We start from the raw sequence: 25,757 nt of genomic DNA, 5'->3' as shown, positions 1-25,757 counted from the left end.
TTGGTGCGTTGCGGCCGCGGCTTAATTATTAGCCGGTTCGTGGTTTGTTAGCGAGTGGTTGAGATACAAGATCTTCCCACGTACTTTTGGGATATCACACGATGAGTCATTCCCCTGGGGGTGGTGTGCCCATGACAATGAAAAAAGGTGTATCCAACGCCATAGCAGCCGCTAAAAAAACGGTGCGATATGAATCAGCGAAATTGAATGTCATCCGCCGTCCGTCGAACGTACGCGCGAACGTGCAAAATGTGCACGAACACAAATTTTAGCACGAAATGCAACATGCATCGAGCAGAGAAAAAAAGAGAACACAACAAATGCCCCGGACGTACAGTGGGTGAAAGTTAATTTCATCCTGCAAAACTGTATCGAGCCGCAAAACCGTTCGGTCGCGCACAACACTACGCGCCGGTTGATGGCCATGAAGCTAAATTGCTCGTTCCACAACCTCCGTCCACCCATCCAATCACACCCCCTTCGGGATCGTGATATCCGGTGCTAGAGATCTGGTCGATTTACGACAGATTTTGCACGGGGGTTTTACTCCATCTCCTGTACGCCCCGCCGATCGTGCTGTTCGCTGCGTTTTCCCTACTGGAGTTCCCTTGCGGGGCGCAAGATCTTCCCGCGCGTAGTGCCGCTATGTTACGTCGGGAACGGGTGTTTGGACAGTGGGATCTTTGAAGCTGAGCCACGTATATTTGTGTGTGTGGGTGGGTGGGAGAACTTTATGTGTAGGTCGAACGCCTAGCTTGAAGTGTGTAGTAGGCCCTTAAACTCGTATGCCCCCGGTTTCTGGGCGGGCGAAACTGGATTATTATGATGTGCGCATGTGTGTGTGTGTGGGAAGCGATAGTTTTTCACCCGGATCTAGTGAAATTGACGACCATCGTCGAACTGCGCTTACAGGTAGCACTCGCGTTTGCATCGGATTCAATGCAGCTAATGGATCTGGTTCGATCTTATACGAACGAAAATGTGATACATTGTAAAGAGTTTGTCTGTTGTTGTTGGTTGCAGTTCAAAATATCAGGTATGACAAGGGTGGCACTGGTTTAATTAACTGATCATAATATTTAGATAGCTTAGTTTCGTTCAAAAGAATCTTGATAACCATGAACCAACTCGTTTATAGTCGAATTCTAGAATGAGTAATTAACTTCAATAAAATACTATGATTAATGCAAATCGATGAAGAATTGCACAGCCTTTCATAATAAGCAATTCACTCTGCTTGGCTAATAGTGGATGATGAGTAATAAACATCTATTTTAAGTGTGAAACCTCTCATCATTAATATCCAATGAATCATTAATTTCCAAGGTAATTTAAATTGACAAATCTTATGCCGCGATTTGTAACTAGCGAGAAGCGACAAATAATTCGTTTTGTTTTTTTATTACACAAACATTAATACCCTTTTAACTGTTGAATATACAGGTTTTTCCGAGTCACAGTCCATCACAATAATTTTTAATTTCTTCAGCATGATTTTCAACACAGCCCGTTGACTGCTTCCATCGTTTTTTTCACAGGGGCTTGAAGCCGGATCGCATACCCCGTTGATAGTTCTGAATCGAGATTCAGAGATTGGAAAGATTCATGAATCTGTAACATTCATAAATCTCAAAAGCTTCATAGATCTCGAAAGATCCACGAATTTGTAGGGATTCATGAATTTCAAGGGATTCTACAATCTCCAAACATTCAGCTTACGAGCTTGAGTTTCTTATTATTCTTCTTCTTGGCGTAACAATCTACGTGGTCATGCCAGCCTATACAGGCTTTCGAGACTTTTTGGCAAGTACCATGCAGTCGGATAGTTTGTTTGGCTACGGAGAGACGGTCCATGCGAGGCTTGGTCCTACGACGTGCATGTTGTTAAGTCGTGCGAGTTAACCAATGTATCATGCGAATAGAGGTGCAATTTCATTTTGCAGTTTTTGGTGTCAATAATTGTGTCCTCATAACCACTTGCCACAATGATTGATGTTAGACTTTTTGTAATATTTGTAGCATTGTTCATAAACTCACGATACTTTTAATTGATGGAAAAGATATTGATGGCACAAATTGCGTAAAAACAGCTATATTTCATCCTTCTTCCCGAAGAACATAACCTAATTCCTTAGAATTCCTTAGAATTCCTTAAAATTCTCATATTGCCTCAAGTGTTTCCATTTTTTTCAATAAAATAAAACAACACATTTCACCTACGTTTGTATACGACCCCAAAACATATTGCAACTGCCCGACACTGGTGTGAAAATGTGATGGGCACATGTTTGCTATTTTATTTATTGTAGCTTCCTGTTGCCCCGCTTTCTTTGCGGAAATAAACAAAGTTCTTAATATCACATTTGCTCTCCGTTGGGCTGAATGATGTCACCGGCTCGAGAGTGCTGGCGGCAAATATGTATCTGTGTTTTTATGTGCCAATTTTCCAACATCTGTCCAAACAGGCACTATCAAATCATTATTATTCCTAACATTTTTTAAAGAATTTATCATCGGAAACAGATGTAGCTATGGTTAACAACACTCGGAATGATAACGTCACCACAGTGCGTTGTGGAGTTGGTTAGTAAAGTCGGTCGCTTTTGTAGCCTCATCACGAGTGCCTTGCACGGAATTGTGAAGTGAGTAAAGTGGAGAGAAGATCAGTAATTAGTGATTTTCGTAGTTTATACCTTTCCGGGTGTTTGTTAGATTGCAGGTTTGTTTGCTAAAAGATCTCGCAAAAAAAACCGAAAAAGACAAACCCCATTAATTGGACCGGACGTGTTTAGATAAATTTAAATGACCCGCTAATTGATGAACGAGTAACACATGGAGGGTCGTGTTTTGTTGTTGGTGTGAGTGTGCCAAAAGAGGAAAAAGAGAAAAGCGTTAACCCGTTCGTTCGTCGTGATGTGTGCCACATTTGAAAGTGAAACCATTTTCATCCACCCAAACCCATCATAAAGTCCATTCGTTCGTGTCCATCGTATCTTGTTCGTACGCAGAAGTGCCGTTGTTGTTGTTGTTTTTTGTCACGGGAATTTAATATCCAACCCCTTCTCAAACGCGTCCCCTGGCCGGCCCGCGTAAGGGGGTGGTCCGCGTGTGCGCCACGGACGCACACAGGTCGCTACTGCTGCGTAGAAAGATGGTTCTATATATTTGTGTGAGCACAATCCGATTGCAATACGACGCATGCCGTCCACGCGCTCGTTTCTGCGTCAACAAACAAACCACTCCAACATACACACAGGCGCGGCTAACCGCACACGGTCGGGTCCGCATCATCGGTCGGGGAGGCCGTTGTTGTTTGGTCTGACACGGCGCCCCCGAAGTCCCTGCTACTTGTGTGCCGCGAGATATGGTTATCTCGTCACCTTCCTCCCCCGGGCTCTGCGGTTTAGCGAACCACCAACCACCAGCAACGTAACCGTTTTGCCAATATGCCGGGTTGCCAATAAAAAAGGGTTAAATTAGTAACCTTGAAATGGGTGGGTTTATCCCACCCTCCGCTCGTTTAGCGCAGGGTTATATCCTTAATTCCATGCGACAGCGGCTCGATGAAGCGATTAATGGTGGTCGGTGTGACACACGGGCCGCAACTCAGGTCCCTTGGGAAAAGGAATGTGTGTGAGTTAATATTTTTAGTACTAAAATTATTGAAGCTCTTTACATTTTGAGTAATATTATATTATTAGTCTCTGTAGAGAGGGGCGTTTTTGGAGGTTTATTTTCTCGTATTCACCTTTCTGTTTATAACCCGTCAATCAGACCCATTCGTCATTCCTGATCCCCCAGCTGCTGCTTTTCGTATCGCGCATTAGCATGCATTTTCCCGCAGGAGCGGCTCCAAGCGTTGATCGCTTCCAACAAACATGGCGCGCGAGTGTGTGACATTTGCATCCATAAATTATCCACTCCGTGGGCCGAACGTTTCCCGGTTTGGAGCGGGGGGGACACCGGGAGGGAACATTGGGAGGGAACAAACATGTATCCACGGCCACACTGACACACCGATTAATCATCCGGTACAGCCTACGGGATTGTCTCGGGAAGGTTACGGAGCCGGAGCTAGCGACGAACCCCACCGGAGGGTGTGGATGAAAAGAGCAAACAGTAAAATGGCTGGAGACGATCAGATGTGGACCGGGGGAGTGTTTAGCGCCATGAATGGTGCATAATTGACAACCGGATCGGTCATATGGGCTGGCAGCTGACCCTCTCGATGACGTAGGAAAGAAGAAGAAAATAAACCAAATCCACAAAAAATGCATCGAATCCGTTCTGTTTCTAAGCGCGCGGATGGATGAACTCATAATTGCACAAACGTGCGCATCAAATGGTACGCACGCGTGGCCTCGTTTGTTTTTTTGGAAGATATAACGTGATAACCTCCTCTTAACCCCCCTCCTCCCCCTCCGTCACATCTGCAGCAAGCCGAATCGAACGTGTGTTACACAAACATAACTGCGTCTGCACAACAAGAGAGCATTGTGCGCATAACCTTGTGTGTGTGTGTGTGTGTGTTTGTTGAGGAAGTGGAACCAGCGATAGGTCGCTGCGCGCGCCCCGTTTGCTGTGAGATAAGACGGCTCGATGAAAACAATACAACACAACAAGAAAGAGAGGAAAAAACAACACACATAAATCAGGCATCGACCCATTCGCCCCACTCTCCGCCTGTGGGTAAGTTCATCCTGGGTCTCCAGCATCTTTTGATGTTTGGGGCTGGAGAAATGGAGGGTTTGCCTAGCAAATTTTCACCATTTTCTTCCCTCCCTTCACGCTACTAACCCTCCGCTTGGTCCGCGTGGTCGGGAGTGTCCAATGCCTTCGTACATTCCGGTGCTGTAATCGGCTGTGATGTGTGTATGTGTGTAAAAGTGATATGGGTTTGTTGAGCGTAGCATCTTGCACGCTCAGATTGCTTGCCTGAACGAGCCCAATGCTCTCCACTAGCATCGAAAGCGGGCGATGCTTGTGTTGTGTGCATCGGATGAATAACACACAAAAAAGAGGTGAAGCTGCCGCTCATGCAACAGCCCGCCACTACAGCGGATGTGCTTTCACTTGCATGTTGTGTGTTGGCGTTTCACATACACCCCGATATCGCGCTTGTGTATGTGTGTAGATTGAAATTATCACAAAACCAAACAACAGCAACAAAAAATGGAGCGCCGCGGTGAGCTGGTTGGTGAAGAAGATGCGTAACAGCTCGTAATATTAAATGTATTATTTATTACGCAACGTTTCACTCGCACCGTGCTCATCATCACACACACTTTGGTGGTGATGGTGTACGGCATGGTAACAAAGCGGTATCTAAATTGCTAACATAATGCAGCGCGAGCTTTGGATCCTGCTTGTGCCGATCGCTAGAAGGGCGAGTCAGGACGGAAGCTACCTTGAAGCTGAACTTCCCTGTCCCGGACGGGGGTTCGCCGCTTCACTATCGCGCGGGCACAGACAGGACACACGGGGTTCGAGGCGGAAGTGCTGGCGATGATTGAGATTGAATGATTGAGCTGTGGTGGTGGTGCGAGCTTGGCTGGAATAGTTGATGAAGCTGCACTGTACTGTACACTAGTGATGTGTTTTCTGAAGCGCACCCATGACTCCGATCCAACTCCGACTAGTGTTAGTCCGATTCCGACTTCGACGGAATGGGAACCATTAGTTCCGCCCGGAGGCGACTCCAGGTGACTCTGGAGGACTCCAGGTGACTCTGGAGGACTCCTGGTGACTCTGGAGGACTCCAGGTGACTCTGGACGACTCTGGACGACTCTGGACGACTCTGGACGACTCTGAATGACTTTGGACGACTCTGGGTGACTCTGGGCGACTCTGGACGACTCTGGACGACTCTGGACGACTCTGGACGACTCTGGACGACTCTGGACGATTCTGGACGATTCTGGACGACTCTGGACGACTCTGGACGACTCTGGACGACTCTGGACGACTCTGGACGACTCTGGACGACTCTGGACTACTCTGGACTACTCTGGACGACTCTGAACGTCTCTGGACGACTCTGGACGACTCTAGACGACTCTGGACGACTCTGGACGACTCTGGACGACTCTGGACGACTCTGGACGACTCTGGACGACTCTGGACGACTCTGGACGACTCCGGACGATTCTGGACGACTCTGGACGACTCTGGACGACTCTGGACGACTCTGGACTACTCTGGACTACTCTGGACTACTCTGAACGTCTCTGGACGACTCTGGACGACTCTAGACGACTCTGGACGACTCTGGACGACTCTGGACGACTCTGGACGACTCTGGACGACTCTGGACGACTCTGGACGACTCTGGACGACTCTGGACGACTCTGGACGACTCTGGACGACTCTGGACGACTCTGGACGACTCTGGACGACTTTGGACGACTCTGGACGACTCTGGACGACTCTGGACGACTCTGGACGACTCTGGACGACTCTGGACGACTCTGGACGACTTTGGACGACTCTGGACGACTCTGGACGACTTTGGACGACTCTGGACGACTCTGGACGACTCTGGACGGCTCTGGACGAATCTGGGCGAATCTGGGCGACTTTGGACGACTCTGGGCGACTCTGGACGACTTTGGACTACTCTGGACTACTCTGGACTACTCTGGACGAATCTGGACTACTCTGGACGACTCCGGAAGACTCCGGACGACTCCGGACGACTCCGGACGACTCCGGACGACTCCGGACGACTCCGGACTGAATCCGGCACAACTTCGACTCCAGCCAACTCCGGGCAATTTTAGACGATTCCTAACGATTCCGGATAATGTTGGGTGGACCTACCTTTGCGAGTCGGTTGCGAAATTTTAAGAATCGACTTTGGAGTCGACTTTGGATTTTTGCCAACTTCACCCATCACTACTGTACACAATCTATTCTGTCCTACTTTTTTGTTGTTTTTTTCTGGTTGCTGCTCGAAGACGACCAAGAAGCGCTCACGGTTCGTGCTCTGCTGCTCCAATCGTTCTCAACGACCTTCGCAAGAGGTGGTTGGTGGTGGGGTCGGTGCGATTCCCTCTCCCAGTCAACCACGCTGCTTCTGCTAGTGTATCGAATCATTGTGAGTGGCTTGTTCTATCAATTGCCGCCCCCGTCACGAGATGAGTTCCGCAGCAGCAGCAGCAAAAAAGGTGTCCGCAAGCGCGCTAGAATGATGAATGAGTTCATAAAATACTTTCACCCCTACCCGTATCCGGATGGGAGGGGGGGAGGGGGGTTTGATGACCACCAAGGTTAGCAGGCAATCTGGTGTGCGCGTGTGTGTGTGTGTGTTTGTGTGGTCTAAAACAGGCCACGGGCGATGATCACCTTCATCCGGAATCATCTGCACTGATTTACGTACGAATAAAAATGATAGATTGATGAGTCGTGTCTGGATATTGTCGGTGTGTGAGGGGGGGGGGGGAAGGGAAGCAGACCAATCGAACGAAAGATGGAGGCCAACTTTTCCGTAAGCACCTCTTGAAAGATCACCTTGGCTTACGATTACATTGAATAGGCCGTGCTTTTACCGCTCGGCAAGCAGCTCCGTTGGGTGTGGCGGTGGGTTGTTGTTTCAAAAGCGCCATTTCGGCAGAATCGCTAAAGTGGTTACAACGAATGAATTTCCTACGCCATCCAGACCATCCAGTTTGTGCGTGTGTGTGTGTGTGCGCGTTTGCCGTTGTCTGTGTGGAAGGAAATTCCGTCCGGAAAGGAAGTTCAGCTTGCTGCGAGATGAATAAATTATTCATCAACCAACACAGCCTGCCGGCCGCCTCGTGTCCCTCCCGGGCTGTTGTTGCGGGTAAATTGTTCACTTAACTTTCCGATTGTTCTGCCGCGTCGTGACCTTGCTTGTTGAGGCATTCTCGAGGGCAAGTTTTATCACTCCGAACCGATTTATGGTCCAGGTTTTCCCATCGCTTCGGCTCTTCTGTTTGTTCCTAAAACATTAAAATTTTATGACGACGACATCATTGTAAAGATGTAAAATTGCACTAATAGGGTGTGCAGCAGTAGTGTGGCCGCAATGACATATTTCAACAAAATAGAAAAGTAGTAACGGTTAAAAGCTTAAGTGGAAAATAGATATTTTTTATTGCGCAGCATCTCTTCGCCTCTCTGTTACTTAGTAAATACTGTGCTCCTAATTCGTGTACGAAACGTGATGGAATGTGGCCAAGCTTTTGTGGCACTAATGTGCATGCAAATCACTCGTTCACTCCGTTCATTTCAACCTGTAATCGTTTTACTTTTGCGGCTACATACGCAACAATTAGTATCAATCAATTGCCTTTAATCAAATAAAGGCATGCGCGTGTGTTGCCCTATTAGCATTTTAATATAGAGCTAAAGGAGCGGTGTTTTGGGCTAAAAACGCGTCGCAATAACGGGCTCCCGTCACAACTGCTGCGAAAGCGTTCGCGAAGCACGCGCTCCAAAATGGTCTACAACATATGCGGTACGGTACGCGTTTTGCAACAGAAATCAATTGATGAACGATAAGCCCTGCCAGCCAGCCAGCCCACCTCATATGAGAGGGGATTGGTATGCATATTAATAAGAAGGAGATTGCCTTAAAAAACGGTGTGCGCTGTGTGGTATGGTCTTTTTCGAGTGACAGTTTTGATTGATTGTGACGTGCGCCGGATTGGGTCGCATCCATTTTGTAACATAGGGTAGGTGTAAGTATTCCCGATTAGATAGTATTTTGAATAGGGCAGAATGGAGCAATTTTCAACTCTCTTTTACACCACCGGCACTGTCCCTGGCTCGGTAGCGATGTAAATAATTCGCGTCATTAACATACAACGCTCGTCGCGCGTTTGTTTACTAAGGCTCGCTTCTTGGACTGCTTTTCCCCCTTTCCCATCCTTCGGCCATTTAGTAGTCGCTCGGTATTAGTTGTCAGCAATCAGTTTTTTGTATGTGTGCTGCAAATGCGCCGTAACCCAAGGACCACCCGCGAATTATTGCCCATCCGTTTTTTTACTTCTAACATTCGCAACCACTGTGGTACGCAGCAACGGAAACCGGCAGCAGCTGCATGCCTGGGAAAACGGCGTGAAGTAATATTACGAGGAAAAGAAGCAATTGGGAAGGAAATGGCACCGGTCGGTCGAGCAAGCAGGTTCTTTTCGGGGACATTAAAAGATAAAAATATCCTGCGCCAATGCTAAACGCCGCGCGGCCTCTCTCGCTCTCTGTCCTTTGCGCGAGTTTGGTGTAGAACTCTTTGGTTGCAGCGGCCAAACACCCCCTGGTCTTGCCATGGTTGTTTTTCTTCTTCTTGTGCCCGTTACCAGCTGCATGCAATGTTGTTGCGTTTGTTTTTGTGTTGTTAAAGGTTGCGGGTTGAAGGTGTGTGTGTGCGCGAGCGCGCTCAGTTTTCGGGTGCTCTGTTGAGACGAGGGAAAGGTTGGTTTTGGGGCAAGGTCGATGGCGATAAAAGGGTAATCTTCGCATCCGTCAATCGGGAGAGGGGCTTGACATGACTTCCCTGTGTTCTCGGTCGGTTCGGTTCGGAACTTGGATGGATAAAGGTGCATTTTGGGAAGGTGCGAATGAAAGGAATAGTGATTTATTTATTTTCATTTGTTCTCACACGCATTGCATTGCAGAGTTTTATGATCATTCTTTGTGATTTTTACGAAATGAGCTCCTTCTTAGTATACATATTCTACAAATGCTCAGTTACTATGTCAAGGTGCTGTATGAAAATGCACATAACATATTGGCCAAGAACACTGACAACGAAACGGAACTGGGTACAACATTAGAATGTGAATCGATACCAAAACCTTGTCCAAAACAAAGACTACTACCGAGAATAATGCAGGAACAAAACAGAGGAATTGAAGTCGGCAGGCAATAGTTCCACAGTGTCATAAAACGAGCGACCGTTTGGGACATTTTGGGGACATTGTTTGTCCTACGAAGAGGACATTCTTTTGCATGAAATATTTAATTGAAGTAGGTAAATAATAATATTGTCTTATTAAAATGTTGTTCAATTGAATGCAAATTATAACCCAAAATGAGATTAATTGGACAGCCCATCTGTTTCTTTTGTTGTTTGAATTGCCCTTCATGTTGTTACCAACTCGCAAAGGCTCTATTCTTGTTAACAGCGCCAATAAATCTTGTGCCATGTGTGAATGTGCCAAAAGTGTCGGTACGGTTGTAACTGAAACGGAAAACAATCATCAAAACAGGGCAAAGTCGTTCACGTTAATGTCATGATGGTATTACTCTTTATTTAAAAATGTTTTATTTTCATTTCCGCGACACAATACACAATACAGTGTTCGGATATTAAGCTAACCCACAGGTACACAATTAATCATTAAAACAACTCATCAATTGGGAATGCTTGTTGGAGCTAAAAGTAGACTCACGCTGACGAAAAAGACGCAAAAGCAGCATACATTACACCCAAAAAAAAGTTGTTTAATTGCACCAAACAGTAGCTCGTGGCCTGTGTGTTTGCCAAAGACAAAATAAACCATCTCACACACGAACTGACGAACTGTTCTGGTGCCGACCGGTGGTGCGGACGCGGGAGTGTGAACTTGTGGTTTCGTGTTTGCGCAATGATTTGGTGTAATTAAGTTTACTGCGGACAATTAATTTGCTTACGTTTCGGAAGCATTGCGTTGCGCTCTAGCCTGGGGACGCTACCACCTTTTACTAGCACGAACACATCTCTCGGTGCTCTCTCTCTCTCCCTATGTCTCCCCGCCACAGCAAGTAGCAGTGCCGAGTGGTTATTTAGGGATGACAAACACGTGACACAGACACGACATGGCCTGAGGAGGGAGGGGACTACTAAAGGGGGCAAAAGGGGCGGGCATGCAAGTAATTTTAATGGCTCATTGGTTAATTTGGCAGAGGAGCTGACATTCGGTTCGGCAGGTCGCCCGTAACGGTGGCAGATCGTGGCAGGTGCGAAGAAATCGGGGCGCCGTACTAATAAGGGCCGGCAATTGGATGGGACCGAAAGTGAGGTTTTAGATGGGAGAGGGAGAGAGAGAATGGTAGTTGCAGAAATTGGCCACTATTCCAAAACACGATGCGCTTACCTTTCGTTGACTTTTTGCTCACTTTCCTCACCTTATACGACACTCTTTAGTGTGCGGTGTGACGTGGGTTGGTTGCATGTCTGCTTGCTCGTTATAGCGCACGACACAAGAGACAAACGTTTGATTGTTTGATCAATTGTCTCGCTTAGGATTGCTGAGGACAGGAGGTAAAAAATCTGTTACGCTTGAACCTTCGATGAAAGGGGGAACCTCTTTACTACTGACGTTATGGTAAAACAACACCAAAAATGCAGATTCTTATATTTGCATATTTAAAAACAACTGGAAAGTAGTAATTTAAATTAATCTTATAGATTCAGATTCAAACCTAACAGTCAGGGGTGATGTATGTATGTCTTTGTATAACTAATTCAGTCGCATTCGTGAGTAGACTGCAAATATTGGTCGTTTTACGGTTAAAATCATTACTATTTAGTTTGACTGGTCGTTTAAGTAGTCCATCCAAAGGTTCGAACAGGACGTAGCCAGTTAAAGTGGAATTTTGATGTTTTATTTAAATATCATTTTCTTTAAAAAAATATATTACTATTCCTGGTTAAGTTTATGCAAATGATCGTGAAAAATGGAAGAATAATATACATTCTAGCCGGTCTCGTAGTACAGTCGTCAACTCGTACGACTTAACAACATGCCCGTCATGGGTTCAATCCCCAAACAGACCGCGCCGCCATACGTAGGACTGACTATCCTGCTATGGGGGGGAATCAATTAGTCACTGAAAGCCAAGCCCACAAGTGGGTACAGGCAGGCCTTGACCGACATCGGTTGTTGAGCCAAAGAAGAAGAAGAAGAATATACATTCTGCTGACGCGTTTAATTTGACTGAATTGTGTCCAACCATCAGCAAAATCAATCATTTTTAATTTGAAGAATAAAGCTTCCTATTTATGTTTGTTTTGTGGTAGAATTTCAAAACATCAAATTCAAAATTCACTTCCTCTGACCGATGCTCATTTACTCCAGAATGGCTTGAGCACAACTATGGTCCATGCGTCAGCTTCTATAAGACCTAACGTGTGTTACATGTATCGTGTTACCCGTTATTCAAGGATTGTATTGGACCTTTTGATGAGTTACGTGGTATAATAAAGCCTTGTAAGAATGTATCAGGCTAGTGTGCGATCACGTATGTGTGTCCTATTGTCAACGCCGGAACCCCTGAAGATTTGCCCTTTTTCGCGTGACTCCGTGTGTTTAATGATATAATTTCCCATTTGAGGCAGCTTGCTAACGTCATTCGATGCATTTCAGTTGCCAATTTTTAAACTCCTGAACGTAAATCCTAATGTTTTTTATGCACCCACAAACAATCACTGTCCACTTCCTGTTCAAACTATGTCATTTTTCTTGTGCACGGATTATTCATGTGTTCCGCTTTAATATGTACCGAATGGAGGAGTGTACTACCTGTGCACCGTAGGATGTGTAATTAATATTCACATTCATGCTCGGTTCCGGTTGACACTTTTTGTGATTTTTCCTTTCCCACCCGCGCGCTGATGTTTCCTCAACCAGCTAGGGGAAGGCAGTTTACATTGGGTTGCTTCCGCTGGTGGTTCTTTTTCTCTCTCTGTCTCTCTCTCTCTCGCTCTCTCTCTTCCGGTGTACTCACTCGAGTTAAGCAATCGCCCAAGATCCGGATGTGCAGTGGAAAGCGAGGACAAAAAAAGCATAAACATAGGTGTCAGTGTTTAGCATTGCGCGCGCTCTCTGTTCACGTCACGTACCTGCCAGCAGCTCTTGACCTGTCCCTACACAGACAAAGAGGCTTGCGGACGTGATTTGTGCCGTACCGTGTTTGGAGGGCTCAGGCCAGCATATTCGTTCTGACCGGAATTTACAACTACAGTGGAGTGATAGCAGACAGACATGAGGCGAGCGAAAGGTATAACGCACCTGAACATCATGTCATACTTTGTAACTACACCAGCCAGCCGGTGAACCGAAACGGCAAAGATAGATGTTATCGGCACTTTGGGGTGACCTTTTCGTGTTGTGTGAAGGTGTATGTTTGCGTTGTCTACGGTTAGAAAATGGCATGTCTCGGAGGAGAGTTAAATGTTGTAATTCCCAAGGTGCGTCTTTCCCTGGCGGCAATGGTGCGGATTGTCTAAGTATCAGTTGCCCTGGTGCATATTGGATTATGATACGAAGAACAGCGTAATTCTGCCACACATTTTTTTTTGTGCACGGTAAGATTGATGATGGAAAAATTAGTTTAATTTGAATAAGAGAGAAAAAACTACACCGCTCCTAACCGAATCCTGCACAAGGGTAAACGGTATTGAGTGATGGACAATTAGTTATCTTTGCTGCTTTATCTACGCTCGTCATATTTCCAGGAAAGCCGGATTAGACGCAGTCGTCTCCCTTATCGGCACCGTCCCATTCCATGGTGCACAACAAATGTCACCCCGAAAGAACCGCACACGATAAGAATCCGTTTATCCAGCACACCATACAAGCATCCGATGCATGTAAACCCCTGTGTGGCACCACCGGTGTACAAGAAGGGGTGTCACTATGGTACGGCATTTGCTAGCTGCTCATAAATTATGCACTAAATCGAGCACTTTCATTTCGTCGATTGGTCATTAGAGCGAGGGACACACGCTGGTGGCGGTGGAACGGGCAGAAGCAGAACAAAGGACACACAAACGCATGCGGCCCCAATGTGTCACGTTTCCCATGCGTCACGGTTTTGGGCTTGCTGACGTGACGAAGGGACATTTCTGCTGCAGGCAAACGCGTGCTGTGTGTGTGTGTCCTTTTTATCATCCCCAACCGTTGCCCCGGACTTCTTTGCCCCATCGGGGAATGGTTTGGTGGTTTTATTGTCCTTTCCCAACGCAACAAAAAAAGAAAGAATTGCCGTAATGAGTTGAAGCATGAGACGCTTAGTGGGCAGCTCCAACGAGGAGCGCTGCCTGGGTTTTATCGTTTTATAAATAGTTTTGGTTTATTGAATGCCTGCGCATGGAATCAGATTTCTAAATGAATTGAATTTCAATCGCTATGCCGTTGTCCTGGAATAATACCAATTAATCTAACATTTCTTGCTCTCTCTCATTCTCCTTTTCTCCGCCATCTCGTTACAGATTATGTTCGTTAAAAATTACCCGCCTGTCGCTGCTCACACCCCTGCCGGCCGATCTAACGTCACTGTCGCTGGCGGTACGAATGCAAAGCTCAAAGCGAACGCTTCGCTCGCACGAAATCCCGGTCCCACAGTCGCTGAGCGCCGGGTACGGCAGCACCGGTGTGATCGGCACCGGTAGCATCACGGGTGGCGCAGTCGGCGGAGGCCTGACCGGCGGTACAGGGCTGGCCGGTGGAGGTGGCGTTGGTGGAGGCGTCGGCGTCGGTGGCTGTGGCGGTGGCGCCGGTCAGCTCAACTCGCCGCCACTGCTGGAGACGGAGCTGGACCTGCACTTCAGCCTGCAGTATCCGCATTTCATCAAGCGCGACGGCAACCGGTTGCTGATACTGCTGCAGCGCCGCAAAAAGTACAAAACGCGCACCATCCTCGGCTACAAGACGCTGGCCGAGGGCGTGATCCGGATGGACGCGGTGCTGCAGAAATCGATGGACATGACGGTGGAGCTGAACGGGTCGGGGAAGGCGGGCCGGGCCGGGCTGACGATAGCGACGCTGCGCGCCACTCAGGTCACGTCGATCCCGGTCGACCAGGACAACAAGAACAACAACAGCCTGCTGGTGACGGACCGGGTGAACGAGTACTCGGACGAGGACGAGGAGCAGGAGTTCAGCTCGGGCGACGAGAACGACGAGGGTCTGTCCGGGTACGCGGCGAAGCGCAACTATGCCGGGAAGCGCGATTCGTACAAAAAGTTCGAATCGGGCGAGCAGGACGGCGAGCAGGAGGATGGCAACATGCTGCCCTCGAACCAGGCCGACAGCGACAGCGATTTCGACAACATGGGCAAGGAAAAGTCGCGGGGGAAGATGAGTCGCGTAAGTAGAGGGGGAGCGCATGACGAGTGTTTGCACGGAACAGGATGCAACTTCTGGATCAACGAACTGACGCTTAATGAGTGTTTGTTTGCGTTTGGTTTCCTTTCTAGCAACGGAATTTCAAGCAACGCATCATCTCACTGCTCAAACGCTTCAAGGTGCCGGAAGAGCTGGAGGGCGACGTGCGGGAGCGGGGCCCGGCACTGCGTGGCAAGCGCGATCTGGACGCCCTGTTCCAGGAGCTGGAATCGTTGTCCTGCGGCGAAGGGGACGACTCCGGCCAGGACATGGACAGTCTGTCCATCGGCTCGACGCCGAAGCCATCGTTGAGGCCATTCTTTGAGCACTCGGGCAAGCCGGTCCTCACGCAGCAGCATTCCTCGATACAGCTAAGCTCGATGCAGAAGGGCGGCGGCGGTGTTGGTGGTGGTGTTGGTAATAAAGGTAAACAACGACAACGAGCTTCGTCCTGCTGCAGGGCCGCTAAAACAAGACCGGCCCAAAATATGGATGGTTTACGGCCGCTGATTTGTGTTCGGGACCAAGATGTAGCCTTTTTTGTTTTGTTTTGTTTTTTTGTTGTTGTTTGGGTGCTGTTTTCAATTTGCTGCTGCTCTTTGTGTCCATTTTTTGTCGCTTTGTATCGTCTCATTTTTGGTTTGGTTTTAGTTTGTTTTGCAAAAAAAAAAGAAAGGGCACACGAAACCGCAACTAAAGCTTTCATCAGTGCTGCAAATGTATCATGAGCATCATGGGATATTCACCAACGAAAACAATGAACATATTCGTGGTAGCATGATGCTCATTGCTGATACTCAATGAAAATGCGTCATGACATGTCGAACGCGATATGCGAGTGCTTGAGTCAAACGCGATGCTCTGACTGACAAGCTGAGTTTAATACCGTCGCAAACATAATCATCATTTTTTCTGACTGTGAACAGTGCTGCTAAATGCCACTGTTATAGTCACCAACACTCATGACTGAAACGAAGCTCAAAACAGCTCACGTACAGAAGTGAGATGACCAAACAGTTCGTGGTCCAATCACATGCTTGATGACATTTTGTTTAGCACCCAATTGTTGGTCACTCACTTGGTCACGACATTTTGTGATAATCACGACATTCTTGGAATATACTTGGCGTGTGGTTCCAAGCAGCAAAATGAGCATGCTTTCTCGCTCTGTCTAGTTTGATGGTCTGACGGCCAAACAAAGCATGAAACAATGCTCATTTTGTTTCTTGGAACCACTCGCAAGCACCGTATATCTCCCATGACCATCGCGATGGTCACCGACTGAAAATGTCGCGACCAAGGGACTGACCAAGAGTTGGTTGCACACAATGTCACCAAGCATGTGATGGTCGCACCAACTGTTTGAGGCTCGCCTCTGACCATCACAGTAGAGCTCGTGGCGCTGACATGATTTTTTTTCCAGTCAGAATTTGTCATGACTATATCAATGATATTTTGCAAAACTGATCACAGTAAAAAAAGTCATGACATAGTGACTGACCAAGCGATGATGGCAAAAATGTCATGAAGTATGTATTGTTCACACCAATCGTTTTGAGTATCACTTCTGAATATCACAATTGAGTACGTGACGCTGACATGGTTTTTATTTCAGTCAGATTTTGTTATGACATTGACAGTGACATTTTGCAGCACTGGCTTTCATACATTCATGATGCGTTAAGGTTAAAGATCGCTTCAGATTAAAGGATTATACGCTTCCTAGTTAGTGTTTCGTTTTAGAATCCATCGGCGCTTATGGTAGCTTTTCCATTGAACACATTTTATTGACGTAGGTCAATACATTGAATCACCATTGCATTGGCTTTTTGTTTGTTTTTCGTGTGTTATTATGTTTTTTTGATTTGTCTTATTGTGGTAAACGTACCTACAGATTGTAGAGATAGCGTTACGGATGTGTGCTATTTCGAGCGATGGAATGAGCAAAGTGTTTAAACCGTCAACTGTTTGTTTGAACGCCTGGAAATTAATCTTTAAATTACAACAACATCATCATCATCATCGCTACAGCAAGACATTTGTGTTTGTTTGTTTGTTTGTTTGCTTGCATGACCTTTCTGTTTATTGTGACTAAAATTAAACCAACTTTACGCTCCAACGTGCTCCTCTCCATCTCATCATTACTACATCGTTCCCTCCTGCCAAAGCCCTCCACCTCAACGTTCATCGCTGGTTTACGCATACCATACAAACCCTACTACCGAGGGCAAAGGGACGGTTTTTGGTGTAGCGTTTATTTGGACCTGTGCTTGCTGCTTAGCCGTTTAAGTTTTGTTACTCGATTTGTTTTTATTATGTTTTCTTTCATTATCTTTTACGTTCCTTTCAGATTTTATGCCAGAAAAGAAACCCAATTTAGAGAAGCGTGACTCGCTCGCCGAAAAGAAAAGCAATTCAATAACAATTGCCAATAATCTTATTAATAGTATGAACGGCAACAGTATTAATAACAATCAGACTAGCAATTACAGTAACAGCCAAGGTTTGTAGCTTTCAAAAACCGATCGTTGTTGGTTCATTTCACGTATTTTACTATCTATACTCTTGCCTTTGTCTGTACACCTCCCACACCTCTCTCTCTCTACCCACCGGCACGCACCGGCTGTGTGCCCACTTTTTCCAAACTTCTTGATCTATTTTCCACCTCCCAGCTGAATCTCTACCCCTTCCTGTTGTGCACATCACGTTGTTCTCTTCCGTCAACTCACCGAGCACTGCTACGTTTTATTCATACGTGTACACACACACCACGTTTAGTAGCATCAAATTACACCAAACTGGTTCGACTGTGCAACCCTCCTGCGCTAAATCTGCATATATGCGTCTCACATCTGCATCCCTTTCCTTCCCGCACAGCAACTCCATTCCCCTCTTTCATAGCTCATCGGGCATAAAAGCATAAAGTTTGAAGCACCAATTTTCATTGAAAAGCAATCGTGGACATCTTCCGGCATAAGCTAAGCGATGTTATGTTTTGTTGATTTTCTAAATACTCTAAATCGTTGACTGCTTATGATTAACTATGCTTTGATTTGCTCGTTATTGTTTTGTTGTGTTGATTTGTTTGTTAGCTCGACCATGTTGTTCGAACGTCAAGATGATATGATTAGCGTTTCTTTCCGAGTTGTCACGTTTTTGATCCCCCCGTTCCCTTTTCAAACTTTCACAATTACCACTCTCACAGATTTTAAGCATTCTTCCCCTTTCAATGGTAGTGTTCAAACAATGATTTCCTCTCTACATATGTATCTATCCCTCTCTTTCTCTCTCTATCTCTCAGTTATTGCTAAACTGCGCTAACAGTATGTCTCTGCCTGTGTGTGTTTGTTTCGTATCCTTCTTCGCAGATCGATCCGGTGACTGGAAAAACGATAGCTCCGGCAACGAGGGTGGCGCCGGCAACACGGACCCGGAAGCGCTCAGTTCCGATCCCCAGAACACGGGCAGCCCGCCGAAGGAGAAGGAGACGGCGGTGGAGAAGAAGAATCGCCTGTTTCGCACCAGCAGCAGCACGCCCAATAGTGCCAAAAAGCAGAAACAGGTGCTGAGCTTCCAGATGGACCAGCACGGGCAGCAGCAGGGGCAGCAGCATCACAACCAGCAGGGGAAACCATCGCCCCTCGAGACCTGCCTGTCGCCGACGAATGTGGAGCCGCGCAAGTCGCTGCTGGAGCAGCTGCAGCGCACGTTCACGACGGAGGAGTCGGCGCTGCCGGAGGTGGTCACGATCGTTAGCCCGCCGGAAGCGAGCACCGTGTCGCTCACCCCACGGCTAGCGTCGCTCATATCGGCCACGTTTCGGCCCACCTTTCAGCCCAACAATACCGCCGAGGTGAAAGCAATAACGCAGGCGCTGATGAACAAAATTCAGAAGTAGTAAGTGTTCGTTCTAATTCGAGTTTGAAGCTAGCTCGAGTGTTGTTAATTGCATTGTGCGTCATTTTCTGCCCGCTTATCCAGCTGTAACTCAACGGCCAAACCGCCAACCACGGTGAAGGTAGTTCTAGTCGGAGGGGACTGGTTGCAGGGCGCCGTGCTGCGACACTACGTAGAGCTGTTGGGCATACGGCCACCGGACTGGGTAAACCATATCAGATTCTACATCGTTCCTTTAGGTGAGTTGTGAAATCAGGGGTTGTGAGAAATGCAAACCAGCAATTGTGAACCCTTTAATATACACACAGGATCGTGCGCGGTCGCTCGCTACATCGGTATGATCGATTCGAGCTATCTGGGCATGTTCGGTACGGAGAGCTGGCAGCAGATCTGTGATCGGGCGGCCAATCTCGAGAGTGCACAGTCGAAGAACGAGTCGGCCGAGTTTATCAACCGGATACAGCGGTACCTCATATCGGGCGGACCGTGCACGCAAGTTCCTATTGCCGAGGCGATGGTTAACTATCGCGATGAAGACTCTTGTCAAATATTTGTACCGTTTGTTAGTGTAAGTAGTGCGATTGTAGGGGTAGGTCGGGTATCGTTCAATTGCGTTTCAATGTCACATTTCTATCCCCACCCACGCTGCAGGACGTAAGAATTGGCTGTTTAGAAGGGCCGCAGGTGTCGCTTGATCTCGACGAATCGTTCACGTACGCTTCGCAGGGCAGTGCCGACCGGATGCTGTCCAGCTCGCCGCCCCAGAGTGGTCGCACCTCGCCGCCCGCTTCGCAAACACCGGGCGCCATTGCCCAGCTGCAGCAGAAAGATCTGCAGCAGCAGCTGCAGCAATCGTCCTCCTCGTCCTCCTCGCAGGTGCAGGAGTCGCTCGAGCTGCAGGTTGACTATTGGCCGCTGGCTCGGCCCAACTTCGACCCCAAGGAGAAATTGCTCGGCAAGGGCCAGGACCCGTCCGGCAAGAACAGTATTAAGAGCACGTTCCGGCATTTGCAGGTATGTGTGACCACCACGTGCATGTTATGTGGTTTCTGTCTACAATTTCATGTTTCGTACACAGGTGTGGCGACTACCGCAAGCTCCAAGCTTTGGCGAGTTTACCAACGGCTTAACGCTGAGCTTTGCAACCAAGGAGAAAAAGCAAAAAAGTAGGTTGTTCATATTGAGCGTGTTGTTATGTTGGCATGATGGAATGACTTACAATGCATTTCCTTTTTGTTGCAGTAATGAGATTAGGCAAAAAGAAGGAGAAAGATCGCGATGCTGAAAAGGAGCAGTGCGTCGAAGGGGTGGCCCGGTTAATCTGCTCACCGAAACAATCGCATCCGGTTCCGTTGCGAGGTAAGCGTTTTTAACTGTCTAAACCAGTGCTGCAAAATGTCACTGTCAATGTCATAACAAAATCTGACTGAAACAAAATCCATGTCCGCGTCACGTACTCAATTGTGATATTCAGAAGTGATACTCAAAACGATTGGTGTGAACAATACATACTTCATGACATTTATTGCGACCAACGCTTGGTCAGTCACTATGTCATGACTTTTTTTACTGTGATCAGTTCCGCAAAATGTCACTGACATAGTCATGACAAATTCCGGCTGAAACATAATAATGTCAGCGCCACGAGCTCTACTGTGATGATCAGATGAGTGTCTCAAACAGTTGTGGCGACCTTGACCTTGAGCTTGATCTTAATGACATTTTGTTTTGCACCCAATTCTTGATCAGTCACTTGGTCACGACATTTTGTGTCGGTGATCATCGTGATGGTCATAACGCTATCTGTATAATCTGTAGTTACGTACGGTGCTTGCAAGTGGTTCCAAGAAACATAATGAGCATTGTTTGCTGCTTGGAACCACACGCCAAGTATATTCCAAGAATAAAAGTGAGTGACCAAAAATTGTGTGCTAAACAAAATGTCATCAAACATGTGATTGGACCACCAACTGAGTCTCACATCTGATCATCACAGTAGCGCTCGTGACGCTGATTTGAGCTTCGTTTCAGTCATGAGTGTTGGTGACTATAACAGTGGTATTCAGCAGCACTGTTCACAGTCAGAAAAAATGATGATTATGTTTGCGACGGTATTAAACTCAGCTTGTCAGTCAGAGCATCGCGTTTGACTCAAGCACTCGCATTTCGCGTTCGACATGTCATGACACACTTTCATTGAGTATCAGCAATGAGCATCATGCTACCACGAATATGTTCATTGTTTTCGTTGGTGAATATCTCGTGATGCTCATGACACATTTGCAGCACTGGCATAAACCTCATACATTTAACATTTAGTTGCTAATTCCCTCTCTCTCTCTTTCTGTTTTGTTTTCTATTTCCATTTGCGCTACAGTGTACATCGACGGTACCGAGTGGACAGGGGTGAAATTTTTCCAACTTTCGTCCCAGTGGCAGACGCACATTAAGAACTTCCCGATAGCGCTGGTCGGTGCCCCACTGGCACCGGCCGAAATGCTAACCTAGTCAGCTTCATCCTCCGTCTTGACGGAGCTACTACCTACTCCAACATCACCGGCAACGCCCTCGATCCTCCACCCGACGCGCGCCGGCCTGGCCGCGTTCGAACCGGCACTGGCATCCAACGCGTCCTTCAAATTGCCACCGCTGCCCCGTTCCGCTGGCTGTGAACCGCCAGCGAATACGCCGTTCCCATCATCGGCAGCAGTGCCCGGTCACTCCGGTGGTGGCGCATCGCGTCTGTTGCGTCCGCGCAGCTGGGCAGCGGTTAGCCGGTCGCGTGGTGGCGATTAAATTTATTGTATATATTATCCCATATCCAAGCAGGTTGTGCCAGACAGGAGCGCAATGATCCGCGGGCTAGGATCGAACCATTTTCTGTGTAAACGTGTAGGAGAGCAATCAACTGTTTGTGTTTTGTGATTCGATTTCGTGATTTAGTTTCTTTTTTTTTTCCTATTTTCTATGTTGGTATACTGCCGCATGTGTTTCGTTGGCCCAGTTGCCTAGTATTGTAAACGAAATCAATAGTGTATAGTTCGTTGGCGTCACCGCTTGGCACGCTCATTCCAAATTGCAATGAGTCAATCGGTTAATCGGTGCAAAAAACAATAACTTTTAATCCGGTACTGGCGCGGTTGGGTGGCCAGCATGTTTAATTTGTGATAAATCATTGGCTTGAGTGAGATACAGTACATTTCACAGCAACACACCCACACAATCCCTGCTCACAATGAACGCACATCAATGCCGCTAACCGGCGTATGTTTGTGGAGGTTTGTGTTGGATATAGGCTGCGCAGAAAAGCGCAAGCAAACAAACTAGTCTTTAGAGCAAAACGCATAATAAGAAGAGATACAAAAAAAAAACACACACACGTTAGCAATAATCGAAAATGGAACGCGCCGAATCAATCTCGCACAATAGGTGAGAAAACCCTTTGCCCGGCAGCGCGCGTTTGCATTTAACTCGGGTCAACAGTAGCAGCCAACCCGCTGTGGGAAGCTGTCCGGGGTGCACACAGAAGATTCTTGTGTGCATGTGTATAGGAGTAACACGGCAGAAGGAGGGAGGTGTGCTGCACCACGTTACACGCTATCCATAGTAGCGTCCTTGTGGCCGTCGCGTCCCAATTGGGCTCCCCCACATCACAAGTATTGTAATCCGCAGTTTAATGTTTTCGTTTAACATCGTTTCCCCAAGTGCTGTGGCTTTTTGTTACAACAGAATAAAAATCACAGCAAAGTAATACTATGCAATGCATGTCCGGAACTGGGCTTGGAATTATTTATTATTTTTTTAACGAACTGTTTGTAACCCCCCAGTAGAAAGGGATATTAAATCCAATTATTGTGACTTGCGGCGCCCCTCTGTCCCGGAATGGAAAGGGAAAGAAGAAAACGATGGCGATTTTTAAGAAGAAGAAAAGAAAAACAAACGGAACCCCAATAGAGACTGCTTGACTTTGTCATAAGTTTTTAGTACGTACTAGCGTGTAAGAATTACAGTGTTTACAAACAAACAAATTGTACAATTGCTCGGTAAAATTGCGAAATGCAGCTTAGTAGAGTTGATCGTGGTAGATGAAATTTGTAGAAAGCAAATCTGAAAACTAAAAAGGCAACACAATACGACAAAGAAGAAGAAGAAGAAGCAAAAGAAGTAGTAATGCCGCTGTGTAATATTGCAATAATTAATGAGTATGGCTGGTCTTGTTCAATGGCGAGCGGCCGGTGCGTAGGATAGATTAAAGCCGATCTGTACGTGCGCCTCGCAAGCCCCGTGCGCTTACGTGCGAGCGAGAACGGGGACGGGAAACTGTAAATGGAACTGTAGATACTAGCCTGTTTTCGGTTTGCATTATACATACTCCTTCTGCCCCGAGGCCCCCCTGTACAGTTCGTGGCCGTGCGAATGACAGTAGCCAGAGCAAGCAAGCGAGTATGGACGTGTTTCAGTAGCAATCGATCTGCCATCTGTGTATCGCAATAGATATGAACTCAATGTGCTCATAAAAAAAAACATGTACACTCTTAACGCAACCACGCGGCCAACACATGCTGGCTGCGGCATGTATTCGTCGTCGTCGTCGTATACCATGATATTGTAGCTGTAACCCCCATCGTCGTTATCGTAAGCGCAAAATTTCGCCACAAAACTCCCATCCAAAGCACGCACGCATTCAACAAACGTGTACCGTACGATGCGTTTTGCAACACTGTAGGCCAGAGTGCTAGCCCGAACTCGCTAAACCTAAAATACCATTACAAACCCCACGCAAAGGTAGATGGATGGTCAGGTGTCTATATCTATCCGGTCAAGCGGTAGTGGGGCAGTGTTTTGGGGAAGTCGAGTACGTACACCGGCTCAATCGACAGAGGAGACAGTGTGTGGTGCATTGCTGTTTGCGCGCGTCCCGGCCCAACCGGGTGTAGAGCGCGCACAGCACAAGTTTAGCGCAATGTCGTAGCATAATGGCAAGTGAAATGAAGCAGACAGAAGCAGCATATGCGTGTCATTTTACGTAACAAAAAAAAAAGTATGCAACACAAATGCATTGTAAAGTATTTTATAAGATATTGAGCCGAGAAAGTGTGGATGCAAGAAAAAAAAAAACGGTAATAAACGCTATTGTATGTCGGCGCGAGGAAACCGCAACGATCATCCAATCGATCTCTGATCCGCTCCCTAGCGCTGCTCTATACAGCAGGGCGTGGACAGCAGAATATTCGTCGTTTAGGAAGATAGTAATGAAAGCATTTAGAGCAATTGTGTTGCAACCACAAAGATTTGAAAACATAAACCATGCTCGTGATAATTGATATGCTTGGCGGTAAGGGTGGAATGTTTCTACTTGAAAAGGGCTAAAGGGGGGGGAGGGGGGGGGGGCTGAACGGGAAAGGGGAAGCTTAACTGTATTCCTCCTTCCGCCTCCCTCTCCCCCCCCCCCTACCTTCAAGGTACACAATAAAACACGCATCCCGTAAAATGCACTTACACATATCCCTTGCAATGAAAGGAACAAACTGCATCCAGCGGCGACATCTCTCATCCCCGGAGGGCGGTGGCGTGGTGGGGGATGGGGGTGATACAAATCCCCCACTCCCCCCCTCCCGTCTCCCCCACCGAACAAATGCGTTTGTCATTACTTATGGCTGTGGAAAACAAATGTGGGAGATAACTACGAAACAAGCGCATAGAAAATCAAACAATACACACTCTCGACACATCCACACATCACTACTAGAACAGTTTACGCGAAGATTCGACGGCGCAAAACGGCCTGCGGGCGAATCATTCGGCTTCATCTTTCCTGCTTATCGGTGTGTGTATGGGGGGAGCGGGCTAGCGAAGAAACGAAGAAGAAGCGACCCACAAACAGGGGGTGACTGATGCACCTCGCAATCCGACGACTGAAAGGGAAATGTGCATCCTAACGTGGTGGAGGAACCTAACTCTATATTCACTGTCAATTGTGTGTGTGTGTGTGTAGCTTTGATGCGTGCGCGTGGTCGTGGAGGACTCTGTAGATGTATCCTCCTTCCTCCCTAGCTGCAACTGTAACTTTCTTTCCAAACGATATTACTGGTTCAGGCGCGCGCGTGTGTGTATGTATGTCTACTGTAGGTGGCCTTCCTTTTTGCGTTGATATAGCTGGCAAACCCCGTTTCCACTTTGGCTTGCTATTTCTACCTAGAACCTTTCTCGCTCTCCTCAGCAGTGTGAATGTTTTCCTTCTGCTCTCTCCGCGTAGCGTTAGTGTGGTGTTATTAGTGGCGGCTTCTGGAGTTCTGTTGGTAGACGCGTGAGTGATCGTTAGTAGCACAATGTATACATCCGGTCTTTTCAAACACTCCTGTCCACGTGTGTGTGTTTTAGGGCGCCCGAAATAGCTGTTTTGCTGTCGATGGTTCAGAAATGTTCAAACTAGTGGATTTATGTTCTCCGTTTTTTTTCGGTTTTATTTCCTCCAGTAGCATAATACATGTTTAAACACAACCAAAATCACGTTCACGTTCTGCTCGTGCGTATGTGTCAAAAGGACATGTGCGCTTTTTTCCTTTTTCCCTGTAAATGTATCCTACATACACATCCACACACACACGCACACACACTCCCCTTGGTATATGGAGCCCCAAACCGGGAACACCGATCGTATCCTTTGGAATGAGTGTCTGTGCGTGTATGTGAGTGTTTCTGTCGCGAGTGTCATTAGTTTTTATTATTATTATTATACCTTCACC

The 25,757-nt window shown here is 47.1% G+C and overlaps 2 protein-coding genes across 4 annotated transcripts in view; one reads left to right on the top strand and one right to left on the bottom strand.

Moving 5' to 3' along the window:
• LOC120953632 (phosphofurin acidic cluster sorting protein 2) overlaps window positions 1–24,182 on the top strand; it is a 43,953-nt gene extending 19,771 nt beyond the window's left edge. The window contains exons 3-12 of the mRNA XM_040373757.2: window positions 14,220–15,096; window positions 15,207–15,540; window positions 17,465–17,617; window positions 18,483–19,011; window positions 19,096–19,250; window positions 19,320–19,579; window positions 19,663–20,025; window positions 20,090–20,177; window positions 20,254–20,370; window positions 21,389–24,182. Coding sequence (XP_040229691.2) covers window positions 14,220–15,096; window positions 15,207–15,540; window positions 17,465–17,617; window positions 18,483–19,011; window positions 19,096–19,250; window positions 19,320–19,579; window positions 19,663–20,025; window positions 20,090–20,177; window positions 20,254–20,370; window positions 21,389–21,519 — 3,007 coding nt within the window. The 3' untranslated portion in view covers window positions 21,520–24,182. The remainder of the gene's footprint in view (window positions 1–14,219; window positions 15,097–15,206; window positions 15,541–17,464; window positions 17,618–18,482; window positions 19,012–19,095; window positions 19,251–19,319; window positions 19,580–19,662; window positions 20,026–20,089; window positions 20,178–20,253; window positions 20,371–21,388) is intronic.
• LOC120952437 (general odorant-binding protein 83a-like) overlaps window positions 1–25,757 on the bottom strand; it is a 153,482-nt gene that overhangs the window by 1,596 nt on the left and 126,129 nt on the right. Inside the window, exon 4 of one of the 3 annotated variants that reach the window (XM_049605064.1) lies at window positions 9,655–9,667. The exons of 1 other annotated variant lie outside the window; for it this stretch is intronic. The gene's annotated coding sequence lies outside the window, so the exon portion shown is untranslated. Of the gene's footprint in view, window positions 1–9,654; window positions 9,668–12,585; window positions 12,601–25,757 lie in introns of those variants that run through there. One more of the 3 variants, XM_049605063.1, reaches the window with a different exon arrangement.

Source organism: Anopheles coluzzii, chromosome 2, assembly GCF_943734685.1.
Source record: "Anopheles coluzzii chromosome 2, AcolN3, whole genome shotgun sequence".
Taxonomy (NCBI): Eukaryota; Metazoa; Arthropoda; class Insecta; order Diptera; family Culicidae; genus Anopheles; species Anopheles coluzzii.
This window is presented reverse-complemented; position numbering and strand designations above follow the sequence as displayed.